This window comes from Uloborus diversus, chromosome 7 (genome assembly GCF_026930045.1).
Source record: "Uloborus diversus isolate 005 chromosome 7, Udiv.v.3.1, whole genome shotgun sequence".
NCBI lineage: Eukaryota > Metazoa > Arthropoda > Arachnida > Araneae > Uloboridae > Uloborus > Uloborus diversus.
The window spans coordinates 13,967,892-13,995,350 of NC_072737.1; the positions used below are offsets into that span (position 1 = coordinate 13,967,892).

Genomic DNA, 27,459 nt, shown 5'->3' on the forward strand with positions numbered 1-27,459 from the left:
TTAGAACTTTCTTGCTTTTAGTAACTTTTTCTTTGCAAAGATGTAAAAATATTTCTTCTCCAGCCATTAATGAATAAGTTAATAAATATGTCAAATTTCAATGACTCTAATCTGCGCTGAAATCAGTTTTCACATGGAAAATATCCAGCTAAACCACGGGGAAGACATTTGAGCCTCCCCTTTCAACTTTGCATATGGGCGCCCATGAAAGAAAAGGTATCAGCTACCAACACTCTTAAAATTAAATATGTTTCATCTCGCTCCCGGATTAACCAACTCTCTATCCCCATCGGCGTCTTTAAATTCAAACTTGAAGAGCACACTATAAAACCTCTACCTCTGGTTTTCAGCCAATGCTGAGTAATACTATAGGGCATTAATAGCGCTTCTATGTAATAACTATTTTAATATCATGAATAAAAAGCTAATTTTTCTCGCGGTCTTACAGTTTCTAAATTGAAACGATTTGGAAAATTAGTAAATTGTGATAAAATCGAGATTTTTTTTTTTTTTTGAATTGCAGATAATAGATGTTATGTAAAGTAAGACAAAACAACGTTAGAAGAAGCACAAATTTGTAAATTACAGCACAAATTTGTGCTTCTTCTAACGTTGTTTTGTCTTACTTTACTGTTCATCACAAAGGTATTTATTTATATTAATAGATGTTATGGTTTGTGGGTATTCTTTACATCACAAGCTGAAATTTTGCACATTACAACTTCCCATTCAGAGATACCCCAGTTTGTTACAAAGTTTTCTATGGAAGAGAATACAGCAAAAACGAGCTCTATTTTTAGAAATTTTCAGTCAAGTTCATATGCTGTTCAACAAAATCATTTCATCGTATGGTGCAAGAAGAAGATAGCGCCAGTCGCAGTTTCGATTGAAAGACAAATTATGTAAGGCAAATATAATTCATGACATTAATACATTCAAATTTCAAAAAAAAATTTTCAATTCCTCAAAACTAATGCTGTAGAGTCGGAGCAAAAATGACCGACTCCGACTCGGGAATTTCAGAGCCTTCGACTCCGACACCTCTACCCCAAAATCAGCCTGACTCCGAATCCGCAAGGAGCGGCACACAATGGGGCGAAAATTCCAAAAAGAGCTTAAAAATATTCCCCCCCTCCCTATGTTAGGCCAATTGAGGATTAATAAATTTGCACAGGCCTACCTCTTATGCAATCAGAACTGGAATTTTAGATCCCTTCGTCCACTACAAAGCTGAAGGGAGCCCTTAGAAAGTTGAAGAACCATGAGTGAGGGAATTTACAAAAATTGCTTTTAAGCAGTCTATATTTTTTTTTTTTCCTATTAAAGGCGGGTATATTTAATTTCTCTGGTGTCCAACGATAGTAATAGGACGAAAAAAATGAGTAATCGAATACTCAATCCAAAATCTGTTTTGATCATCACCGAAAACTAGGGAATTCAAGGTCATTTTTTTCGAAGCACTCTCCAAAAAAATTTGCTATTTGGAATTAATATAAATTAGTCATCAAGGGTCTGTAGATAGATCCTGAAAAGCAGTTAGCTGCGTAAATCTGCGAACTTTGGACCCTGAATCCAAATAAATTTGAAAAAAAATCGTTAATTACTGTCTGTGTAAACAAACGAGAGAGGTTTAAAAACATATTTCAGCACTTTTTGCCGTTTTCGCGCCACTGTGCGGCAGAGTGGTGGACATAGCGGGAAAATGATCAACTCCGACTCTTGAAGTTTTAAACCTTCGACTCACGACTCCGACTCCTTTACTCCAAAATCAGTCCCACCCCAATTCCATAGCCCTGCTCAAAAGCATAAAAAATTAAATTGACTCCTTTCTCTTGCAAACAATTCAATTTCTCAAATCATTGTACCGATCAATGATCTAGTACCAAGCATTTTTTCTTTTAAATACCCGTTCAATAATAAAATAGATGCACATGGCGAACAAAAAACAGAAATAGTGACTCACCACCATGCTCCAGAAAATGTCCTTTCTCCCTTTCCCACTCTTCAACGAATCCAAACAACTCTTGAAAAACTCTTGACCGTTTCTGCAACAGAAACTTGAAGAATAAAAAAAATCGTTTGACTCCTCTTCCAATTGCAAACAAGTATCACGTGCCGGGGAGGCGCTGTTTGTTTATTTTCTTCTGGCTTCGCGGGGGGAGAGAGAGAGAGAGAGAGCCTCGTCTTGGCGACCACATGCATTAGAGATCGAGTTCTCTTGTGATCCACAGAACGCGGCTCGATAAATGAGTTGGCGGGATGGTTGGCGACGGTTTTTTCTGCCTTGCACGTGCTGTGAAGATGCAGAAGGATGAAAGCTCTGCGTGGGGATGGTGTCTAGTGGATAATTCTGATTCTCCTCTTTTTTTGCGAGTTTCGTCACCTCGTCGCAAATCTTTTTGTTTACGCTGTCGGTGAAATATGTTGGGAATCTTAATGGTGTTTGCAAATGTCTGTAGAAAAATCGTAATTTTTTTTTTTAGTTACATACGTTATGTTTTATACATAATATGTTTGAGCTGTGCAGGAAAGTTCTCTTAAGTTGATGAAATATTGACCGTTTTCGCAAAAGAGAAAAGTAATATTGAGATTAGTGTTTCTCTATGGGAAACTAACGAATTGACCACACTAAGGATGGCGTCATTGAAGTCTATATTTAAAAAACATCATTGTTCTTTTTTTGATGTTTGTACTATTGTTGTAGAGGAGTTTGTGTTTTTAAATTATTGATGTTTTATAAATAAGTAAAACGACATCAAGTGAGAATTGATGATTATAATAAGTGGGAAATGATGAAAGTTATAATATTTCAAAACGATAGTAAAATCCGTTTATTTGAAAAAAAAAAAAAAAAATCACGAGGTATTTTTCAATTGGAAAAAAGCAAACGTCGCGGTGCTCGAATACAATCTTCGTCTTTGCAGATCTTGAATAGAAAGTACGCAGACCGCTAAATAATTATAATTTGAGGAATAATTTATCAAAAGGGAACATATCAACTTTTTAAAAAGCCACGTTTTTCTTTGGCATTTTCTATCTTTCAGGTGGTCTTAATCGAACCCCCTAGAAATCCAAACCTAACAAATCCTGGTTTATTGAAGGGTAAAGTTGGGCTTTTCAATCAAAAGGTAACAAATCCGTTCTCTACATTTTTTTGCAGATCGTGGCAAACAAAAGGGAACATATTCAAAATCTCTTAACTGCTACCTTGTATTTCAGCTTCTTTGGCATCCGTGTTATCAGTTAATCCAATCTATTCACAAGTATGTTTTCGGCTTGATTTTTGTTCATGTGTTTCTCGAGTATCTCTTCATCCGTACTCCTAGATTAACTCGAGCTGATGAAAGAAGCTTAATCCCAAGAAAATTTTAAGGTTTTTGATTTAAAGCAAGTGCACCCATTATTAAAACTCCAATTGGTGACGCTTTTTATAGTCCCAAACAGCATTTTGTTTGTTTTGCACAATTATAAATATTTGTGTTATTTTTAAATGCATAGTTTTCCTTTTAAGTACACGTACACACACTTATATAATGGCGGATCAATGAGGAAGGAAGGCTAAGGGGACTATATCCCCCGCCCCCTCCGCCCATGAGGTCAAAACGTAACTAGATGCAAAACAAATTTTTGAGACTTTTAATTGTGCAGTTCTTGTACGAATTAAAGTTTGTATTACTTTCAAATAAATACAAAATATATGGTTGTGCTTTAACGGGGGAGGAGTCAAGGGGACTGTAACCTCTTCTCTTATTTGGTCGAAACAGATAAAATATTATTTCTCTAATGTGGTCTACCCCACAGAAATAGTTTGGGTGGATTAAAACTCAAAGCAATGGTAACGTGTGACTTGAAGCAATATTTTGGAGTTTAATATTTTCAGTAAAACATTTTCAATTTAAATATTTGTTTTTACTTACGGAACTGTTGAATCATTAAAGAAAGCAGCATTATACATCGACATTGCACAGAAAATAAATTAATGACTTTTAAAAAGCACAGAATCATATTCCTTTGTTATATTTCTCGACGTAGTCTCCACTTTAGGAAATTAGTTTCGAATTTAACTTATTGCATTTTAGCTTTTTGCATATCGTTTCACTTGCAGTTATTCATTACGTTGTTCCCTCCTCGATTTGTTTCAATTCAAAACCGAATCATTTGAGAAAGTACTTTTTCAGAAACTATTTAATTGCATTGCGAAAAAAAATTTGGTTTTAAACCGCTGCTGCTGTTGGATTGTCGGACGTCAAGACAACAACCATTATCTTTATCTTTACTAATAATAAAGCTGAAAGTCTGGATCTCTGTCCAGATATCTATCTGGATGTCCGTGACGCGCATAGCGCCTAGACCGTTCGGCCGATTTTCATGAAATTTGGCAAAAAGTTAGTTTGTAGCATGGGGGTGTGCACCTAGAAGCGATTTTTCAAAAATTCGATATTGTTCTTTTTCTATTCCAATTTTAAGAACATTTTACCGAGCAAATTATCATAACATGGACGAACAAATTACCATGACGTGGACGAGCAAATTACCGCAACATGGGCGAGCAAATGAACATAGCAAATTGTTGAGAAATTCATCTTTCATTATTTGTAAATATACAGGCAAACCAAATGACCTATTAATTTTCTACTACGAGCAAAGCCGTGTGGGTACCGCTAGTTTTGTATAAAATTGCTCATTTGAATAACAACATCGCTCGTTTAGTTTTTCACTTAGCTGACCCATTTCTGGAAAAGTCTTGCACATCTATATTATAAACTCTCTCTCTCTCTCGATTTTATCTAAAACTCAACTTTTTATTTTTCAAAAATCATTCATTCAGTTTGTTAATAATTGATTGGGTGTAATTTAATAATTTATCTGTTCTGGATTCATCATTCATTTACTTAGTGAGAATGCAATCCATTCAATGAAAAAATTTCAGAATTCCATCCTGTAGATTGATTTATCAGCAAATCATCATTGATTCATGAGTTTTCTCCTTTCTCCCTGCCCTTTACTGGTTCATTCATAATTTTTTACTACATAAATTTCAAGGCTTCAGCATGTTTCAGCTTTTTTACTTTATAAATTTCTAGGCTTCAGCAGGTTTCAGCTTTTTTACTTCATAAATTTCTAGGCTTCAGCAGATTTCAGCTTTTTTACTTCATAAATTTCAAAGCTTCAGCAGGTTTCAGCTTTTTTACTTCATAAATTTCTAGGCTTCATCTGGTTTCAGCTTTTTTACTTCATAAATTTCTAGGCTTCAGCAGGTTTCAGCTTTTTTACTTCATAAATTTCAAGGCTTCAGCAGATGTCAGCTTTTTTGCTTCATAAATTTCCAGGCTTCAGCAGATGTCAGCTTTTTTGCTTCATAAATTTCTAGGCTTCAGCAGGTTTCAACTTTTTTGCTTCATAAATTTCTAGGATTCAGCAGATTTCAGCTTTTTTACTTCATAAATTTCTAGGCTTCAGCAGGTTTCAGCTTTTTTACTTCATAAATTTCTTGGCTTCAGCAGGTTTCAGCTCTTTTACTTCATAAATTTAAAGGTTTCAGCCTTTTCAATTTCAAAATTGAGCTGGGCTAAATGGAAACCGAATTTCAACGTTTCAACTTAAAATCTCTCTTTTTCCTTTGGATGAAGTGAAAATTGTGTGCATTGTGTCCGAGACCATACTCTCTGGGAGTAACTGGGAGTGAGAAATTTGAATTTATATCTGTGGCTAGAAAATTAAATCAAGTTTACATTTACCCCATCGTGTTTTCTTTTGGCCCAGAGACTGAGGAGCAAATAAAAACAGTAATTTCTTTCCCCATGAGGTTGATGTCGGTACAATGCTCATTCTGCGTTCCGTAGATTCTATGCAACCTGCTGAATCCTCCGAATGTAATCTAAAATCATTTAAAAAGAAAAATCATGCAAAAGTTTAAACTATGCTGAATTTATGCAAAATACACGCGAGTGTAATTTACGGCAAAATTGACTCTTCCAGAAAATTACACAGAACGGAAAACTTATCCGTTTGCATTTTCATAAGATTGCAAGCCTGTTTGGGTAAATGTAAGCACCTAATTTGCACGTATAGTTTGAGGCAGGATTATTTATAATTCTTTCTTTGTTAAGGCAATAACAGACTGTGATGGTTGTTTTTCTCTTTAGCTGTAGCAAAAATTGGAATGAAAATGGTACACTATCATGTGCTAAAATGAAAATGATTTTTATTTCGCTAAAAATATATCAATTCACATTTTTTTTTCTGTCAGTCAATCTGTCTGCATCATGCATCTCTGTGTAAAGCAAAGGATACGCAGCAAGTTAACAAAAATCACTAAGCAAATGAAAATGAATGCCAAAAGTAAACCTTTTGGATTCGGACGTAGAAAAACAGCTTACAAACTTTTAAGTAGTGCTGCCATCTAATAGCAAAAGTTGAAACTAAGATCAATTTTTGTGTGTTGTCTTTTCTTTTTCACTAATTGTATTTCTGTTATGTATTCTCCACACCTACAGTTAGAAATTTTGAGAAACACCAACTGTTTAGGTTGTCATAATGAAATGTTTTAAAGCTTCTTAAACAATTTCAACGTGGTGCTGCCGTCTTTTAACAAATGTTAAACCTGCATCACTGAAACCGAAAGAAATTCGTATAAATTCATCTATGATTGGTATTCTTTGAATTATGTTTCTCTATTTTATTTACATATTAAAGATTAGTAGCTACAGCTTCATATTTTATTGCAAAATAAATTTTGAGAAAAGTTTTTTCTTTCTTTTTACTTCCTTTTACAAAAAAGGAAGTATTGTATTCGCAAAAAAATTTCACTCAAAAATCGACTTTAATTTCCATTTTGCTCACCACCGAATGAATGAGTTTTTTTTTCGACTCGACCACACGTGGATAAGTACTTAAGAACATATAGACCCGCGAAATATCCATTTTGACCGTTCCCGCGTTAATTACAACGGGTTTTCTCGTGACGTGTGTATGTGCGCATGTGTGTTGCATAACTCAAGAAAGGTATGTCCTAGGAAGTTGAAATTTGGTACGTAGACTCCTAGTGGGGTCTAGTTGTGCACCTCCCTTTTTGGTTGCATTCAGGTGTTGCTAAAGGGGTCTTTTGCCCCTTTTTGGGGGGAAATCATTGTTAATTTCGATGCAAACGCAAGTGGTGTTATAATTTGGCGGACACTTGGCAATGTATCGCCAGTCTTTTGATCGCCAAGTTTTGTCGCCAATTTGGCGATTTTTTTAAAATTTAAATCTGGTTACAATTTGGCCACTGTTGGTGATATTTCTTTACTAATAATAAAGCAGAAAGTCTCTCTGTCCGGAGGATGTCTGGATGTCTGTAGGATGTTTGTAGGATGTCCGTAGGATGTCTGTGACGCGCATAGCGCTTAAACCGTTCGGCCGATTTTCATGAAATTTGGCACAAAGTTAGTATGTAGCATGGGGGTGTGCACCTCGAAGCGATTTTTCGAAAATTCGATGTGGTTCTTTTTTTATTCCAATTTTAAGAAAAAAAGTATCATAAATTACGAAATCATCGTAACGTGGAACCGTAACATGGGCACCAGCCAATTGGCGAGATACGAAATGATCATAGCGTGGAACCGTAACGTGGGTACAAGCCAATTGGCGAGAAAATTCACCATACATTATTTGTAAATATACAAGCGAACCAAAAGACCTTGAATTTTTCTATTACGGGCGAAGCCGTGCGGGTGCCACTAGTAGAGAATAAACTAGTGAATCAGATTAAAATTGCCAATAATGGGAAAATGACATTAAATTGGAGTAAAAGGAAGTTATGTGATGCACATATCAGCTCGTTTTTTTTTTCCTCAAATTTTTAAGTTTTTAAGTAGTGAAGCACCGTTTATACGTTTCTCTTTTATACGTTTTTATCATTGGTCCTGCAAAGTCTAATACACATTAACCTATACCTATTATACGTTTTTTCGTTTGTACGCTTTTTTCATACAGTCCCTTAAAAACGTATAAACGGTGCTTCTATTTGCAATCCAAATTTTTATATTTTTAAACCATCTTGAACTAAGGTTTCATTTTTAATCTATTTATTCTTCATATTTTCAAGCGATGAATGTCATGAATTTCTTCCTAATGCTTTGAATGGATATTCAAAACCTTGTTTAAGGGGGTCCGGGACACATTTTGAAAAAAATTTTATTATGTACTTTAGAGTTTTGAAATTTTTTGAACTGATTCATCATTTATTTAATAAGCAAAATCATAACATAAATATGAAAAAAAAATTATTTTTTTCATTTAAATTTAATTCGTTTTTTTTTTTTCAAGAAAATGGGGTTGCTTTAGATTGCTAAAACTCAAAATATTGTTGGTCAATTTTCAATTTTTTTTCAAAAAAGTATGCACAAATATGTAAGCTTTAATTTTTATTCGGCGATTTTAAAAATATTGATTCAATAAAAAAAAAATATATTTTAAGAAAAATTTCGAAGAATTCGAAGATACTTTTTTTAAAAAAAAATCATAATTTTTGCACTAAACGTTTTTTTCAAATTCGCCGAATAAAAATTAAAGTAAATTGCTTGAGAAAGATATGCTCCAAGTTTCATTACTTTATCTATATCTGTTCCTGACTTATAAGAGTTTGAATGCAAGAAATCGGGAAAAATTGCATCATGGAGAAAAACGCGTTTAAAGTTTTAAAGTTATGTACACATTCGTTAGATGCATGCAACAAAAATAACTATAACTTTCGTTCTATTTAAGGTAGAAACAAGATTCAAACGTCCTCTTAAGCAGAAAAAAACGGAGCAATTTCTCAAATTATAAAAAAAAAATTGCAAAATTTGAGGATTTTTGCGTCCCGGACCCCCTTAAGAGTTGTAAAATAAAATGACTTGGTTTTTAGAACTAAACATTGCTGGGTCATTTCACGTCAAATCGCCTAATGCCACGTGTCGTCATGTGTCTCCGATTATGTCTATTTTTCTTTTACGAATAGATATCTATGAGAAAAGCTCAAATTAATTATTTTAGATTTTTTAAATGAAAATTACGCATTGGAGAATTTTTTCAAAAATTAGCTTTTTGATCATTTTTCGGAGTCACCGCTTTGGCACGAATTTAGAAAATCTGTCTAAATTATTTATTTTTCAACCAAATAAGCTTAATTTGGTATCAATTTCAAGCTAATACTTTTCTCTCTCAGTGTGAACGACAGAAAGTATTCTGTGAATAGTTGAGTGTTGCCACTCTTTATCTAAAGTCAGTTTTTATGCTTTTTCATTAGGGATTATGATCTGCATCATTTTTTTTTTGGGGGGGGGGAGCATATTCAAATCATTATCTTGCTGTGAAAAAGAAAGTAGAAGGGTCTTTTTTGTTGTTTTGAAATAATAAAATAAAGCTTATTTTGCAGAAAATACAAGTTTTTTATTACTTTAAATCCCTTTTAAGCTTAAAAAAGGCCAAAAACTTTTCCGAACAATTAAAACTGGACTATCAAAGGATAAAAATGATTTATATCAATAGGTTAATCAGCATCAATAGTTAATCAACATCAGCACCGGAGGGGTTTGCAGACCAGATAAAAAAAATCGATAAATAGTTCTTTTTTTACTCCAATTTAGGCCCAATTTTCACAAATTCCCGAATATGGGGGAGTAAAATTATTTGCAGATATTAATATTACATATCGTTGGAAAGGGTAGAATTTTCCGCGTTCTACGCAATTTTTTCAGTGCTCTAACTTAATTACGGCGGGAGTTATTTTCGTTTTTAGTTCGAACAGTTTTAGGCTTAGCTGAAATTTAGGCATTACTTTCTTCATTAAATATATTAGCAAAAAGTGAAGGAATTGTCCCACAGTTTTCTTTTTGACACCATTGGAAAAAAAAGCGACGTTTTTTACTCTAGGTCTGTCTCAACCAATGGTCGAAAAACTAAGCTTCTATCTCCAAAGGAAAAAAAAGTTAAAAACCATTTTAATCAAGTTCGAAAAATCACATCTCCATTCAAATTATTGATGTTTTATTTGGCGTTGCCATAGTTACGTCTTTTAGAATTGTTTGTTTTTCCTTTATTATTTACAAATTTTAAGGGTTTCGATTTTAACGGAAAATCTTAGGCTCCAAGCTCCGAGATATAGAGCAAAATATATTACTAGAGACCACGAATATGAAAACGACTTTTCAAACGTACAAATTGGCAGTTTTGCAATGCTCAGGAGCACCTTAGCCCCTACGGCTCTGCAAGTTGATACAAGTTATATTGAAACCCGGGGAAGGGATGCTCTTTGTTCCAAAGGGAACTCGTGATGCATTTTTAATCTGTTTCTTTCTAATTGACGATTTAAATCTTTGCGAATCAAACAAGACTGCGAAGCAATCTTCGGGGGTTGGTGAGCGTCAGCGAGCTGGGGACGGAGCCCCCTATGATCGCAAAGATCACTAGGGGGCCCCGTCCCCCTGAAAAATCATTTCCCGAGAGGAATTCAATTTATTGCTCCGTTTTTCATGAAAACCGTTAAAAAAAACAAGGTTTTTTTTTAAAACGGTAAGTTCAACTTCTTTTTGTTCATGTTAATAAAAGCATTTAATTTTATTCAAAAAAGCAAATTTTCTAAAAATATAACTTATGTAAGTTACTCAACATTGCCAAAAAAAAAAGACATTTGTTTCTGAAATAAAATTTGTGGAATATGACTGTACTGTGTGATTTCATTGAAGGATTTGTATGACTATAGATGTCATTTGTTGGTCAAAACTTGCAATAAAAGAATTAATGGCATTAAGATCATTGATACCGGTCCAACGAAGCCCCAACTTCTCTTATCTTAACAACAACAACTCAATTCTCTTATCTCATAAGTTTCTCTTATCTGAAACTTATGTGCAAGTTCATCAAATTATGCCATGGAAAATTTGTAGCTGATTTGTCAATTCTGGGACTATAAAGTGAATGATTAAAGCCACAATATTATTTTTTATGAAAAAAATTAAATACAGTGGCTCTCAAAAGTGTTCGTACACCTACGACTTTCAACGAAATATGCCCCAATCCATTGGTTAGAATTAATATTTCGGAATAGGTATTTAATTATAAGATCTATGATCCATTTTTAACAAAACTACATAAAAAGTTTTTAAAAAATATTAAAACTTAATTTTTTAAGAATCAAAAACCAAAAATTGCCGGAAATTTTATCTCACAAAAGTTTTCGTACACTTAATAAAATGTCTATATATTATTGAATAATCAAGCTTTTGATTAAATTATTAATTAGTAGAATATCATACAATATTCATAACACCTTTTAAACGTCTGGGAATAGATTTCATTCTTTTTTTTTTTCTTTTTTTTTCGCGTAATTTCTGAGTAAGTGTTCAACCACACTTTGAGTCTTACTGTTTCTAGCTCTATTTTCGTCTTAAAGCCCTATTTTCGTAATCTAGCCTCCAGATATCTCTAAATACGTTACATTAAGTTAAAATCTGGAGATTGAGGTGGTATTTTCTAAACTTTAGGACAATTTTCGAGGCACTAGACGCAAAGGATTGAAAACCATGCGCTTCTAATCGTTATCTTGATTAAAAAAAACAAAGTTGTTTCCAATAACCAAATTTTTGGCTAAGAGTTCAAAATTGGTTTTTAAAATATTTAAAGGAACAGCATGATTCATTATTTCATCAAAAAATTACAAACTATCAAGTCCTAATGCTGATATGCACCCTCACACTAGAACACCTCCACCGTCCTGATAACTGATCCAAAGAAGTTCTTAATATTAAGTTCCTAATTTTTTCTTCTACTTACAGTTATGCAAAAATTTAACCAAAAATGTTGAGTTTTTATCTGTAAGTAAGACGTGATTCTAAAACGTTTTTAGCTTATTTATCATTGATTTTGCGGCGAAAAGAGTAAGTTTTCTGTTTTTCGCACGGACCAAGAAAATTTCTGCGGGAAGAGGGAGGTACCATTTAATCCAGCTAATTGAGAAAAGCTAAAGAGAACTTGGCGAACAATTTTAGATGAAAATTAAATGTAAAATGTTTCATTTAATTCTGCAGAAACTTTTACAGCACTCAAATGTGTATTTTTCATAAATTTTTTTACTTTAAATCTCCGATCACGTTTTGTCAACTTTGCCGGTTGACCTTTTCTTACCTTGTTTTCGGTCCGACTCCTTTCTTAAAAGCATTTTATCAAGCGCTTTACTATACAAACAGATAAATTAACTAGTTTAGAGACATTTCAAAACCAATTTACCACTACTGTGAGAAAGAATACAAATTTTGAATGGTGTTTGCGGTTTTTTACAAATACCAGCCATTTAACAGTAATAAGCACAATATTAAGGAATAAATAAACAAAAAAATTAAAGCCAAAAGACATTTAAGGGTCAACACAATACAAAAAAATTAAAAAAACTCCATATGATAATTTTAATCATGAATTTATTCGAAAATATTTGATTGTACGATGACTTTTGTGGCGTGTTATTTCTCTGTTTCTTCGTTTTCTGACCCATTTCAAAAAGAAGATCCGTCAATATTTTGAAAAAAACAATGGGTTGTATTTAGTATGACATAGGAATAATGTGAAAAAATATTGGACTTCATATTCGAATTCAGTTTCGAGTTATTTTGGTTTTACTAAAAAATATCAAAGTGTACGAACACTTTTGGGAGCCACTGTACATATACTTGTTGTAGCAAATTATAAATAAACGCTTTTAAACAACTTCTCTCCTTTTTGCAAAGAACTATCTAATTTCCTTTAAAAAAAAATTACTCTATAATGTACATTTATTGGAAGTGTATCTTGTGAAATTTAAAAATTTTTACTTAGAAATTTACAAATCTGAAGGCATTTCAAAAATGCATAATCTAAGTGTACGATATATAACTAAAACAAACGAATTTATTTGTAAAATTTTAATAAATCTCCCTTTGCATTAAGATTTTACATGTTAAAGAGTTTCACTTCCTGTAGCTCATGTTAATAAAAGCATCTAATTTTATTCAAAAAAGCAGATTTTCTAAAAATATTTTTATTGAAAATACATGGCATGAAATTCGAAACTTTTGCTTGAAGATTCCAGATCATAGAACAATTTAAAACTTCAACAGCATTAACAAAATAAATAGATTTATTCAAAACATTCTGCAATAAATAAATGCATAATATAGTCCGGCTCTGACAAGTTGCCTCTTGATCCTCTGAGACTTAAATGATTCTTTTTGTTAATACAGGGTTCTGCAAAGCCAATTTGTGTTGAGATAGCGATTATTGCTACTGTGACAAACTAAGAATGTCTAATCGTCCAAACTCAAGCACCAAGTTATCAGCTCCACACTATATTAATGCATAAACAAGTTAACGAGTGTAAACAAGCACTTCAACAATTTTCACTTCTTCAGATGTCCTTACATCCATCGAATTTCAAATTGGAAAACAATACTCGTCTTTCATTACTTCACTTCATTTCATGTCGCATTCGCCAATGGCATTACTCCACGTGATGCTCTCGACTGACGTCATGCTACTCTCCACATAGGCTGTCATAACCTGAAACAATTTCAAATTAGTCAATTAACAGTCCTTAACATCCAGACCTTAACGAGACTACTAACTGCATATCAGTGGCATTGATACGGGGGGCTGGGGGGCTGCCCATCCCGGGTGACACACGTCTGGTGGTAGACACCCAAAGTGGAACTGCAAGTTTTAGAAAAATATAAAGCTAAAATGCGATTCTAAGACTACAAATTTGAAAATTTTCCAGAAACCCCCTCTCCCCAACCCCACGTCATGGGGTGAATGTTATGTTCAGGGTTTGTTATGTTCAGGAATACCCTGCATACAGGGCAAGGACGTAACCAAGGGGTGGGTCCATGGGGTCCAGACCCCCCCCCCCCCTTCCCGAAAGACCACTGTCTGCTTTTTGTCAGTTGTTGCACCTCACGTCAACAAACATTTTTGAAAAGAGAAAATTTTTATGAAAACCGGTATTTTCCCTTTAAAATATTCCCATTAATCGGCAATTTTCCCGCATCCGAGTCAATTCAGAACACGAGAACCTCGTGAAACTGCAATTCCCTCTTGCCGCCTTTCTTTTGCTGTGTCGCGTACTCCATCCGAAAATGACGAAATTATGTTTCTGCTTTCAACTCAGCTGGGTTGTGACCTTGAAATTCGGCCCCTTTCCCTTGATCCACCAGATTGCCATCGACAAAGTAATTGAAAACAAACATTTAGTGTCACTTTCGCCGTACCCCCAGTCTCATTGGCCCGTGGTTTTCTTTCTTTCTTTCTCTTTTGTTTTGACTCTTTTCCCGTTTGGACTTGATTTCCTAGACACATGCTGCACGAAGGACAGCCAGAGTGGGGTGCATCTGTGGTGAATTAGTAATTGGAAATTCTCCTATTATTTTCTGTTTTAACACACAGTATTTTTCTACTACACACTTATAGGAAACATATCTAGAACAAATTTGTAATCAGAAGAAAATTAAGTTTACACAAACTAGGTAAGTTGTAGTTAATTTTTAAAGGTTTCTTAACAATACGAGCAATTTTATGTGCTAATGTGTTTTCCCATTTAAAACTTAAGTTCAGACAGAAACAAAAAAGAAATTCTACATCATATTTCGTGTGTTTGAGGAAGAGAAAAAAATTAACATTAATTATTAATTAATTTATTTTTGCTGTTTATGTTTTTGGGATGATTCATTTCAGATTCATCTTATTTAAACTTTTAGTTTATTTTTAACAATAATAGATTACTTATGTCCCCAGAAGCTTACAACTTTTAAACTGTATTCCTGAAAAAAAGTTTTTTTTTTTTTTGAACATTTGTGTCTTATTTTTAGCTCAAGATAACATTGAGAAACTTCTCTCTCCTTTCTCAGAAACAAACTAGATTTTTTACGGATGTTTTTCCACCTAATATTTAAACATGACCATGAAACATATTAAATGCCCAAAAAGAATTTGTGTTTGAAGGTAGAGAAAATAATATTTGAAATAAATAAATATAAACAAAATTTGAAGTCGACGCAACGAAATTACTTTTCGCTGTATCAGAATTTTATAAAGCGAAGAAGGAAATTGAAAATTACTCGAATATTTTACTCTGATCAGTTTATGAAATTGCAAGTTCGGCCATATTAACACATGTAATTTAGAAGTAAATATTTGAAATTCGTACTTTTAAGTCTTACTGAATTGTGAGTCTATGGTTCCAAGAAAAGAGCCGTTAGTTACTTTTAACTGAAGAACAAAATCTTTCTTCGATGTTGTTCCGTTTTTCAAGTAAAGCATATTTATATTTGCTTCATGGGAATAAATTTTCTGATTGTTATTTACTGCCTTTGTACTGAGGAATTATTTAGTATGCATCTATGCATCCATCATTAGTAAACTGCGAAGGTAGCATTAAATGTAACAGAAACGGGCATGTGCATTTAACTATAAATTATCAGGTGAAAATTTCTGCGATTTACTGCGTTACAAGCAAATAATTTAAAAAAAGGTGATGCGAGGTAAATTTTCTTGTGTTTTTCAATTCTATATTAGGTTTTTTTTTTTTTAACTTTTAATTTCTTCAAGTTAAAATTACTTGCTATTTCTTGCACTAGAATATATTTTTCTAACATCACATAAAAAAACGAAAAAAAAGGTCAATACCTACGTTATAAAATATGATATGCTTTCGCGAATACAGGATGATTACAAAATTGCTCCTATAATAGAAGTTATACCAATTTGAAAATGAAAGAATCAGAAGTGTTATTATTGTTATATTAATTTTAGAAGATTTATTTAAATCATTACTGAATTTTTAACCACAATTATTCTCAGAGTTTTTACAAAAGATTGTCTGTAGACTTTGGAACATCAGATGACTGAGGGGCAAAAAATTTGCAAACTGAGGCTATGAGAAACCTATAAGTTTTGTTTCCAAAAATTGGCTAGCTTTATGCGTACATATTGTTGAAAATGTATCTAATTTGATGCTGCTGTATTATCGTAAACGGGACGAAGTCTACCTTAATGATCAAAATTTGACGTTTGACTCCAAATTATGAAATTTTCGAGTCAAACACTTGCTTACTGCTAATAAAGACATTAAAGTAACCAGGTTACAATCAAATAGTGTCACGATAATTCGTAACAGAGCATATTGCCATTTTCCCTGTAGTTGTTTACAATTATTTTTTTAATTTGAAAAAGACTGATTTGTACAGAAGTTGTTTTGTATTAGCAGAATAAACAGAACTCGTGTTTGGTGGTGACATAGGTGGGTGTAATGCTTCCACTTGATCTTTTAAATGAAGCATCAAATTGAAAACATGAGAGGAAAAATGCCAATAATGCTCAAATCAGTCATGACCTTATAAAAAAACATTTATAAAAAGCAATTCTTTTTTTTTCTTCAAAATGTTGTTAAAATAAAAATACATAGATGCTTAATTTCATTCATTATACATTCCATTACTCGTCAGGTAAAAGATCTCTCAGGTATTCGTTTGGTTTGACAAAATTAAACCTCTAGTACAGTTTCGCATCGCAAAGAGCTCAAGTGTCTCCATCTGGTGGACGGCGTCAAAATTTCCTGTGCCAGTCACATCCGTGCCTTAATGGTAGCATATGAAAGACTAGATGCCATATCCGTGGTTCGCACTATGTCCGAAAAGCTAAAGCCTCTAACGAAGCCCCATTAGAAAGGAAAAAAAATACCATAATGGATTATAAGATAGCTTATTTCAACAAATTCGTTGCAAAAAAAATAATAACGTTAAAAAAAAACGTCAATACGCCTTTTTTTTTTTTCAAATGATTGCAGCAAAGGAAGTCTCCGTACCTCAAAGACTTAATAGTTTGTTCAAGCTTTTAAATGATGGTTAGAAATAATAAGAAAACGGATAAAATTAGAAATTTCATTCAATTTCGTATTATCAAGAGAATGTTATAAACGTAAATAAATAAAGAACTAGTTCCAGTTTTTTAAATGAAACCTTGCTAATATTTTCCCGTCGAGAGGGTGCTTGAATTTTGCTAGAAATCTTGTTCAAATCGAACAGAGTGGCGGAATTACGTTATATGGCATTCATACAGTTATACATTCGACTCTATAGATATAGATTTCTTTATTTTTTCAAATAAAATGACTTGTACATATTTTGTTGAAATATAAAACAAAGCTTTAATATTTTATTAAATTATCACCTGCATTTTCCAAGTAATCCCTAGAACAGTGTTCGTTTTCCGATTTTCTTTTATTGTGAACTTTTCATTAATAGGAATTATATCACTCATTTTCAAAGCATCAGAACAGAGGAAGCTTATGTGATGGAATTTTTCTATCCATGTTTGGAAACTTAGTATGGCATAACTTTGAGTTTAATGTTAATTTTATAAACTGACAATTATTTCTTTGCCACTTAATATAAAATTTTTGTTAACTAATTCTAACTAATTGCTCTATCAATTTCAATTATTTAATTAATTTTAGTTAATTATCATATTCTCATAATTAGTTTTAATTGGATTTATTTTTTTTTAACGTAAATATGAGCTACTAAGTTTGCTTTAGTATGCCTCCTCTTTTAAAGTTCGTGCAACCTTGGACCCCCCCTTAACAAAGTTCTAGCTACGTGCCTGTACAGGGTGTTCCGTTTTAACCCCCAAGACCTTTATTTTCGCAACCGTTAGTCCTAGATGTATACTTTCATTTGCAAAAATGTTCAAAATCAGATGCTGGCTTAAGATATTGAAGTTTGAAGTGAAAATAAAAAATAAGTCGAAAAATACGAAATTTAATTTTTTATACGAGCCCCAGGTACCCTAACTTATGTTTAGGGAAATAATCTCCATTGAAAAAGAATTCCAACACAAAACGTTTGAAATTAGTACGACCAATAATCACCGAGATATGAAATGCATCGTTTTGTGACTTATATTACTTTTCACTCGCCGTCAATAACACCTTTTGGGGGAAAATATAGTGGTTAACAAGTGTTCCTTCGGTTTGTTCTTGTGTCCCAAAAAATACACGCTTAAAAATTTAGTTTTATTTACTGGGTAACAAGCGTTTTTTTTTTTTTTTTCCCCAGTTATTTGTATCACTTGCTCTTTCAAACGCAGTTAGAATACTGTCAGTTTTGCTTTTGCTTTGAAAATTAACTTAAAATGCACTGAATGTATTTACCTTTTTTTCGTCATCCATATAAAATTTTAAGACCTGGTGTTCGCTGTAAACGTTGGCAATATTTCCCACACCAAACACAACAATGGAGTCAAGAGTCGGAGATACTAATACGCTGTGGTTTATTATCGAATCAATCGTCAAAGAACACTGAAAAAGAAAAAAAAAAAGGAATATTTTTTCCCTCGATGAACAAAAGTGATAAACCTGTGAAAATTGCGAAACTTTTTCTAGAGTTTGCAAAGCAAAATATCACGATACATTAAAAAGGGAAATGGAAAAAAAAAGAAAAAAACCCCATAACATTCGTAAAACGTCGCTGAATAAAGAAAAAAGCGAGCGTTTTTACCATGGCAAAACGGAAAGGTACAGAATTCCCGCGAAATTTAATTATTTTCGAATTTAATATCTAATTTCTAGTAATATTTCTCAATTCAGTTTAAAAGTGCAGTTGAACCCAATGCAAACGAAATTTAGAGCAGATATGCTCAGGACTTAGGGAACATGCATCTCGGTGTCATATTTTCGAATTTCGATTTTGTTCTTTTTTAATTTAATTTTTAGCGAAATTATCTCATAAATTTGACAATTTCACTAAAAATTAGTATATGTATATCAATCGAAAGATCTGATTTGTTTAGCATAAGAGGAAATTCTTTCGAAGTTTCTTAAACAATTGGAACAGGGACTGTGGACGTCTTCATGTCAAATGTTTGAGGCTTTCTTCGACTCAAATCAACATATAGTAACTTTGTGCTTTTCTTTCGCAAACGTTTTTGTACTTTGAGAAGTTTGTACTTTGAGACACTGCAAATTTCTAAAAATCTATTTTTAGCAGCCATGCTTTTGTAATCTCTAATAGTAACCTTCACCACTACATGGTGCCATAGTAAAAATCAGCATCAAATGAGTAAAATTGACGATTTTGTGAGAGAAAGAAAATTTCATGACTCAAAAGTAAATATTTTCCTCATTTTTATTTCATTTTCTGTTTTTGTATAGTTGTAAATTTAATCAACTGAATTTTATTCTGTTATAAAAGAAAAGTTTAATATTAATATTTTGCTTATGAGAAAATAATGATAGTGCATCCAGATTGACCATTATTTCGGTTTTTCTTAAACCACGTGGTGATTGTACCTTGGGACAGCCAAACATTTTGTACCTTAGGAGACGTTCCAAGGTACAACATATGCATGGTTCTTTATAATTGAGATTTGTTTAGAAACATGGAACAATGTTCTAATCTTATGCAGTCTTTTAAACACATTTAATGTTAGATAATTATTTATGATTCATAATTCATAATTAATTATTCGTGATTTAATCCACTACCATGAAAAAAATTTTTTTTTTGTTTTCTGGTACAAAATTGGTTCAAGTATATGCCTGCTTCCTGAAACAAGAAGAATTTCCCATAGTACAACAGGATGAGTCCCAAGGTGCAATAGGATGTTGTTTGTACCTTGGAACAGCTTGGAACTTTTACTTTAAATGGCTGGCAATATTTTAATTTTAATATGTCTGAATTTTAAAAAATATATTGCAGAGAAGCATGTTGAAGAACTTTAATATGACTTTTAGATTTTAAATTTGGTTCACATAATTGACGTTAAAAATTTAAATATAAAAGTGTCCCAAAGTACATTACTCGCCCCTACATCATGATTACAATACTGATCAAAATTCTTTTCCCATTACCATCAATACCTTTAGTTCAAATCAAACTTACATTTTGATACTCAAACGTGAAGATGAAATAAGGCCTCTTTCCAATATTTTCTGAAAAAATAATTTGGAACAAATTATTTCCAAAGCAAGCAACATCATTATAAATGCAAAAAAAAATAAATAAATAAATAAAAAATTAATTTGAATTTTGACATCTGGAATTCAAATTATGTTTTTCGCAATCACGAGTGTATGTAGGCGTGTGTGTTTGTGTCTGTGTGCAGGCATGAGTGGGTGGGTATGTGTGTGTGTGTCTGTGTGTAGGCACGAGTGTTGTGGGTATGTGTGTGTAGGTGTGTGTATGCGCGCGTGTGTGTAGGTGTGTGTATGTTTGCGTGTGTGTGTAGGTGTGTGTATGTATAGGTGTGTGTATGAATGAATGTGTAGGTGTGTGTATGTGTGTGTGTAGGTGTGTGTATGTATGCGTGAGTATAGGTGTGTGTATGTATGCGTGTGTGTGTAGGTGTGTGTATGTATGCGTGTGTGTAGTTGTGTGTATGTATGCGTATGTGTGTAGGTGTGTGTATAAATGTGTGTATGAATGTATGTGTAGGTGTGTGTATGTATGTGTGTGTAGGTGTGTATGTATGTGTGTAGGTGTGTATGTATGCGTGTAGGTGCGTGTAAGTGTGTGTATGTATGCATGTGTGTGCGTGTAGGTGTGTGTAGGTGTGTGTATGTATGCGTGTGTATGTAGGATATGGACGCAACGTGGATACTGTTTTCACTGGAGCAGCAGCATCGGGAGGGGCCGGTGGTGCTGCAGAGTGAGGCGGGGGGGGGGGGGGGAAATAAAATCATTGGAACATCAAAACCGTCAAGTGAGAACAATAAGCAATGTGATTGCTAAAAAAAAAAAAAAAAAACGATCGAAATTCATCTCGAATCGCATTGTTAAGTAGATCGCACATTCATGCACCACAATCGGAGAAGACTCTTTGTGGACATCTACTATTATACATCTGGAAGTTTTGTAGTCCAATCTTTATCTTTCACAAAGTTTTTTTCATCGATTGAAATGTAGACCTTAAATAACTGAATATATGAGGGAGGTTATTTTATTTGGCGATTTGCATAACATGCATTTAAAAAATATAATTTCAATGCATAAAAAATTTGTTTTTAACACTGAAAAATGGCGACGTGCTTACCATTTGAAATACCATCGTCAACAAAGAGTTCACCTTTAGCTCTGCCATTTTTCGGGAAGACATAAAGTTGAATATGGCTGTTGCTAAGTTCTCTGTAAACAAAACGAAAGCATATGAGGCAGTGAGAAGCAAAGGGTTGTAAGTGGACATTTTCAAGTTTTGAGTAAAACGCGTTTAAAGATGACATCCTGGGTAGGCTTTCATTGAATTTTTTTTCTAAATCATGCTGTATAGCAGCAACTACCAGGGCTATTAATACGTAGGCTGTTCAATAAGTAATAAGACTAATTTAACGGCCGCGAAACCACCTCATCAGAATGTTAATTTCGGCGGCATGAAAAATGTCTGCTGTTTTAACTAAAGCTACCGATAGTTGACCCGTACAGACTCATGTTCCTGAGTATCACGTGATTGAGTTGAAGCCTGTTGGCGGGCGCCTACAAGACGCAGACAGTTGTCAAAATGGAAGCATCGTTGGAACAAAGTTATGCGTATAAAGTTTGCTTTCGTTTGCAAAAATCAGCACCGGAGATCTTTAATATGATAAGTGAAATTTTCAACCATGAAACAATGTTTAGAGTCAGTACTTTTTGTTGGCATAAAGCTTTTAAGAAAAGGAAGCAAAATATGAAAGATATTGAACGTGAGGGACAACCTTCAACGTTCATCACAGAGACAATGACTAACACTGTTGCTATTATCACCGCAGAATTATTTAACATCAGTGATTTCTGGCTGTTTCCTCAACTTAAGAAACCATTACGAGGGAAAAATTTCAAAAGCAACAAAGCATGTCTAAACTCTGCGGAGGCGTTTTGAAAAAGCTCTCACAAACTTAACGTTCACAATGTAAATTATGATGATTAAAGTTCTGTATCTATATATATATATAAATGAATGTTTGTCTGTATGTCATCCATGAACTCAAAAACTACCCGGCAGATTTGGCTGAAACTTTCACCGTTTGTTATTTTTGGTACTGGGAATGTTTATAGACCAGTTCGAAAAAAATCCGATCGATAGTTCCTTTTTTATTCCAATTTAAGTCACAATCCATTGGATAAATACGAATAAAATGATCGGCTGCAGAAATTAATTCGCGTGAAAGATCTCATTGATAAGAAGTTAGCTGTTGCCATTTTTCTTGAGTTTGAACAAATAAATTCTTTCTTTATTGTTTTATGGTTTTTCATGCAACGGGGGGATTTAAAACTTTTTCTATTTGATATTTTTAGCGATGGATTGATCTTGCAAACTGCGTGAGTACAAAATTTGAGTATAGTCACGGCTTCACTTGATACCTGGACCGATTATTATGAAAATTGCTATATATATATGTATTTTTCCACGGAGAAGGTGCATAATATGCTCATTGAAGCCACTCGCCACCAGGTGGCACTGCAGAGTAGCAACTTCTGCCCCGTTCAATCGATTGTCATGAAAATCAGTATAATGATGTTTTTTTTTTTTTGTTGTTGTTGGCGTAGCAACGCGCGTCGGGTACAGTTAGTTTTTATAAATTTAGTCTTATTACTTATTGAACAGCCCTCGTACTATCTCTTGCCCGAAGACAGAGGAGAGGTTCACCTACCATTTGTACTGGTTATCGCCAAATTTTTAATATTGCCACTTGCATCCGTTTGCTTCTCACAGCCTCACATTCATTAGTAGCGTCAAATTCCTCAAATTTTGTACTATGTTTGACATAGTAGTAGGAAAGATGACAGATTGTAAAACTCAGTCGAGCATTTTCGTTAAACCCAAAAAATATCACCAAAGTTTACGATATTCATAGTTTGTATTATTTCATAGACTGAATACGTATAGAGTAGGATATTTTCCATCCTTATATAATTTAACTGACTAGTCTAGTTACTTCAAGGAATACCTATTTATTCTTTGAAACAACTGAATTATACACACTAACGTAACATAAGAGGATCAGTCAGAAAGTTAGTTGCACTGTTCAAGAAAATGAAAAAAAGATTGAAATTTTAGAATAACTTTATTGTTATCCTAAAGTTGCATTCAAAATCTACTTTTTAACGCAACCACATCCGTTATTTAAGCATTTGTAGAAGCGTGGTACAAGTTTTTCGATGCCTTCTGCAAAGAAATCCAGTCTAATGTCCATTAACCATTGTTGGGTTGCAGCTTTTACTTCGGCATCCGAATGGTATCTTTGCTATGAAAGTTCTTGTTTTATGGTACCAAAACGCATGGAAGTCGGGAGGGGAAAGGTTTAGGCGGCTAGGGAGTGTGATCCCTCTCTTCCTACCTAAACTTGGTCTTCCCTAGCGCTCAGCGTGAGTTATATTGCATTGCTTGACTTGATATTACACATAGACTAATAATAAGAATAGACCGAGCTATGGCAACCCTTTTGCTGCTCATAAACCAAACCATGTGACTGGTGGATATCCTAGCAACAGCGGGCGTTGATCGTAGCAGACGATCAACGCTCACGAGAAATAAAATAAATAGAGTTGATGAAACACGGACGAATGATCTTTTGCGGAGTCCGATTTGTAAAATTGTTATTCTAAGTTGTAAATATTTTGTTAATATAGTGAGTTTTTCGTTTAGATAGCTTTGTGCATTTTCTTTAGTCAATTTCTATAACTCTCTAAGCAATTAAAGATGCAAGCGCCCAAAAAAGAATCGGCAAACGGTAAGATTTTTACCTACAATTTCAGTTTAAGATACCGATTAGTACATTTTTGTGTTAGCGCAAAACTTTTACGCCATTACGTTCACGCCCACGCTGACGTAGCAGTTCCGAATAAAATAAAAGTTACTGAAAACTGATCAAAAACTAATTACTAATGTCAAAATAATGCATAACTAAATAAAAAACAGTTCAATCTCTTCACCTGGAAAAGAATTATAATAAAAACACATTACGTCTTAAAATACATGACGAGTGCCAAACTATAGATAATGTTGCCATCTAGCAACCATGCTGCCAAAGTTTTCGCCAATCCTCCCACCAGTCACATGATGTATCCATGAACCAATTTTTTAATCAGCAAGTCTGGGAAAGCTCGGTCTACTCCTATTATTAGTTTATGATATTACATTTTCACCATGCACTTCATGCTACTGCCCAAAACTTTCAGTGCAGTTGCATTTTTTTGCCCACAAAATGGAATCACTGCACGCATTTCCAATTTGGACGCTACTTGCAGCTGTCGAGACATGTTTGCGACTGATTATCAGAAAAACTAAACTAGCCTTGGGGACGCTACGTCACACGATAAAGGTACAATGTCTGAAGAGTTGCCACAGAGTTTCATCAAATTTGTCTCAGACGGAACATATTTACGAAGTAGTGCAACTAACTTTCTGACTGATCTACGTAGATACCACAGTCACTTACTTTGACTCTAGTCCCTGTACTTTGGTTCCGATTGGGAGAACAGTTCCTCCTCGAACATGCAATGGTATATGCTTTTCCGTGCTGCTCTTCGATACGTACGTGCTAGACACTGGTTCCTTTACGCTCTAGTAAAAGAAAATTAAAGTTTCGCTTTTATTTATCGTCACATTATTCAGAAAAACCTTCAAGTCATAAGTAATGGAATGAGCGGCAAAGGGAAGTGGAGAAACATGTACTTGTTTTTAGCACACACCCATCTGGTAATATTTTAATAACACGTGTAGTAAGATGGTTCAAAAAAAACTTTTTTTTTCAGCTCGGGTCCAGAACACTCCCTATTTCTTTTCGACTCACTAATATTATGCTCTAAAAGTTTTAGCTTCACATTCAAATTTTAAGAGGGTGCTCAATGACCCCTTAATTTAACATTAGCCATAGTATACAAAATGCCACAAATTTAGAAACATTTAATTTCCTCAGCTGCTTTTTTGTAAATAATTATTTTATTGCAGTGTATATGCACATTACCAGTGTATATTATAATATGTAGCATTGCTTTTTCAGTTCTAAGTATTTTTTAAACCCCCTCCCTATACTTATGAAGCTTAGGAGAGGGGGTTGAGCACCCTTTTTCAGTTGAAATAGGAAGCTAATATTCTTCTAGTGTATTACTATGCACAAATGTAAAAATATTGAGGGGTGTCCTGTTATCTAGAAGAAACTTTTTTTTTTACATGTATTTTTGAACCAGCGTAACGTGTAGTCTATTCCAGTCAGAAACGAGTAATTTCTGACGATCAAAACGTACGATAATGCAAGCAATTTCAATACTCATAGAGTTAGATTTTGTTGTAAGTCAAAAAATGATTTTGTTATTACAAAATAATTAAGTTATTTTGTTAACATTTAAATCTCAGTTGATTCGCTGCACTGTTTATTTATTTAATATTAAGTTTATTTTTATTTTAAGTGTTTTGTGCAAATAGTCAAGTGCTTGCAGGGCAAAGTGAAATATTAATTTATTTTGATTTCTGATTCAATCATTTATTAAATCACTTACATAGTCATTGATAAAAAAAAAATCGCTTACATTCCTTCATTTGATGCATCAATTATTTTATTATTCATTCATTATTTTTGTCACTCATTTATGTTTTCTCGAATAAGAATTAATTAATTAATATATTAATTTATCCTTATTGTCCATTTATTCATTCATTACTATATTATTTACTCATTTATTTCATCAGATTTTTTTAATATTTAAAGAGAAAATATTTCATTAGAAAACTATTTCCTTTTTCACTTAGCCCCATAAAAAAGGTGCTAACTTTCCTTTTTGGGGGGGGAAGCTCAAATTTAGTGACCAAAAATGTAAAATAATGTTTCGATACATACAATTTTCGTTATAAAATACATTGTTATTTCCTTTTGTGCTGTAATTCTTGAAACAAATTTTCAATTTATTCATTTTGAAAAGGTAAGTTATCTTAACTTTGCCCCACATTCCCCAACTTGGCAAAAAGATCGAAGCACAAAAAAAAAAAAAAAAAAAAAAAAAAAAAAAAAAACTTTCGAATTTTCAAAATTAATTTGAGTTCTGAAATTTTGAATTCAAATTATGTTTTTCGCAATCACGAGTTGCGAGAGGACCGTACTCATTTGTTACTACCCCATTCGCTTGTTTCTAGAAACGGTTCCTGTCCCCGCTCTTGGGCGGTTACGTGTGTATAGTTGTGTATCCGTAGGCTTGTGTCTGTGCGTAGACCTGTGTGTATGCACGCTGGCGTGTGTGTATGTGTGTAAAGGCGCTTGTGTGTGTGTGTATGAGCGTGCGTGTGTGTAGGACATGGACGCCACCGACCAGGAACAGCGGTTACCGGGAGAAGTCGCCCCTGCAGAGGACGGTGGGGTTGAAAAAGGAACCGGACATCTAGGACGGTCAAATGAAAACAATTAGCAATCGTGATTGCTCAAAGAAAAAAAAAAAATTCCTCAAAATTTACGATGTGGTTAAATTGCAGGAACAATTTGGGTTTTTTAACACTCAGGATTGATGTACTACTTCATTTAAACTTCCTTGCGAGCTTAGTGAAACATTGGCGTTGGCAGAAAAGTACAGATAATGTACTATATATATTAATTGGCTATAGTTTCATTATGTTCAAGTCAGAGGTTAGAATGCATTGCATGATTGTGAAATTTTTGTCTTCGTTAAATCGATGCTATAATCAAGAAAATTTATTTATTCTATCGCTTGATCTATAGTCTATCATTTCACACGGTTTTTTGTGAACGACTTTAACGTATTTATACGACTAAGAAATTAAAGAAATTTTATTTTAACATGAAGGAAAGATCAAGATAATACTAGTGCAGTGCAAAAATGTCACTTACAAATAACCTTGAATTATTTTCATAAGATTTATAAAATCGAAAACCTCGTTTACCTCTTCATAAAGGAAATACCACCATTCATCATTCGGTAAGTACACAGGTACACTCTTAGCTCCCTGGAATGAAGAAAAGAAATTTTTAAGTAAATAATATGAAAAAAAAATCCCATTAAACATTAGACTAGTTTTGCAAAATTAACTCATTGACTGCTAACTGGTCGAAGCTGAAACGCTTTGAGTTGGGTGACGTGCAGTCAGCAAAAGCGGTTGTTATTGACTGAATACTTTTTAGCGCAATAGAGACCTTGGTGGTGTATTAACGCAGAATACAGTACACAACCCAATTACTACTACTTTTTTCACTCCAAAACGGATCCAAACATTCGTTGTTTTCAATATGTGTTGTTTATTTACCCATGGCAAAGTTTTTAAAACGCCACAATTTAATTGCTATGAAATAAAAGATACTTCATTTTTTCCCTTTGATAAACAATGAGGAATGAGATTTTCGGGAGTTCTGGACAATATACGAAAGACAATATTTCTCACAATACACAAGAGATAGTTGCTTCTATATTCTACACCAGTGGTTCTCGCCCTTTTCACTTCCGT

At 33.5% G+C, this 27,459-nt stretch overlaps 2 protein-coding genes across 2 annotated transcripts in view; both read right to left on the reverse strand.

The window, feature by feature from the left end:
• The window catches only part of LOC129227044 (ceramide phosphoethanolamine synthase-like), a 183,349-nt gene extending 181,168 nt beyond the window's left edge, over positions 1-2,181 (reverse strand). Inside the window, exon 1 of the mRNA XM_054861683.1 lies at positions 1,964-2,181. The gene's annotated coding sequence lies outside the window, so the exon portion shown is untranslated. The remainder of the gene's footprint in view (positions 1-1,963) is intronic.
• Positions 2,182-13,014: 10,833 nt separating this feature from the next.
• LOC129226271 (maltase-glucoamylase-like) overlaps positions 13,015-27,459 on the reverse strand; it is a 70,312-nt gene continuing 55,867 nt past the window's right edge. Inside the window, exons 17-21 of the mRNA XM_054860872.1 lie at positions 26,849-26,964; positions 21,073-21,164; positions 19,923-19,972; positions 18,194-18,340; positions 13,015-13,548 (exon numbers count right to left, since the gene is read on the reverse strand). Of these exons, the coding sequence (XP_054716847.1) occupies positions 13,462-13,548; positions 18,194-18,340; positions 19,923-19,972; positions 21,073-21,164; positions 26,849-26,964 (492 nt within the window). The 3' untranslated portion in view covers positions 13,015-13,461. The remainder of the gene's footprint in view (positions 13,549-18,193; positions 18,341-19,922; positions 19,973-21,072; positions 21,165-26,848; positions 26,965-27,459) is intronic.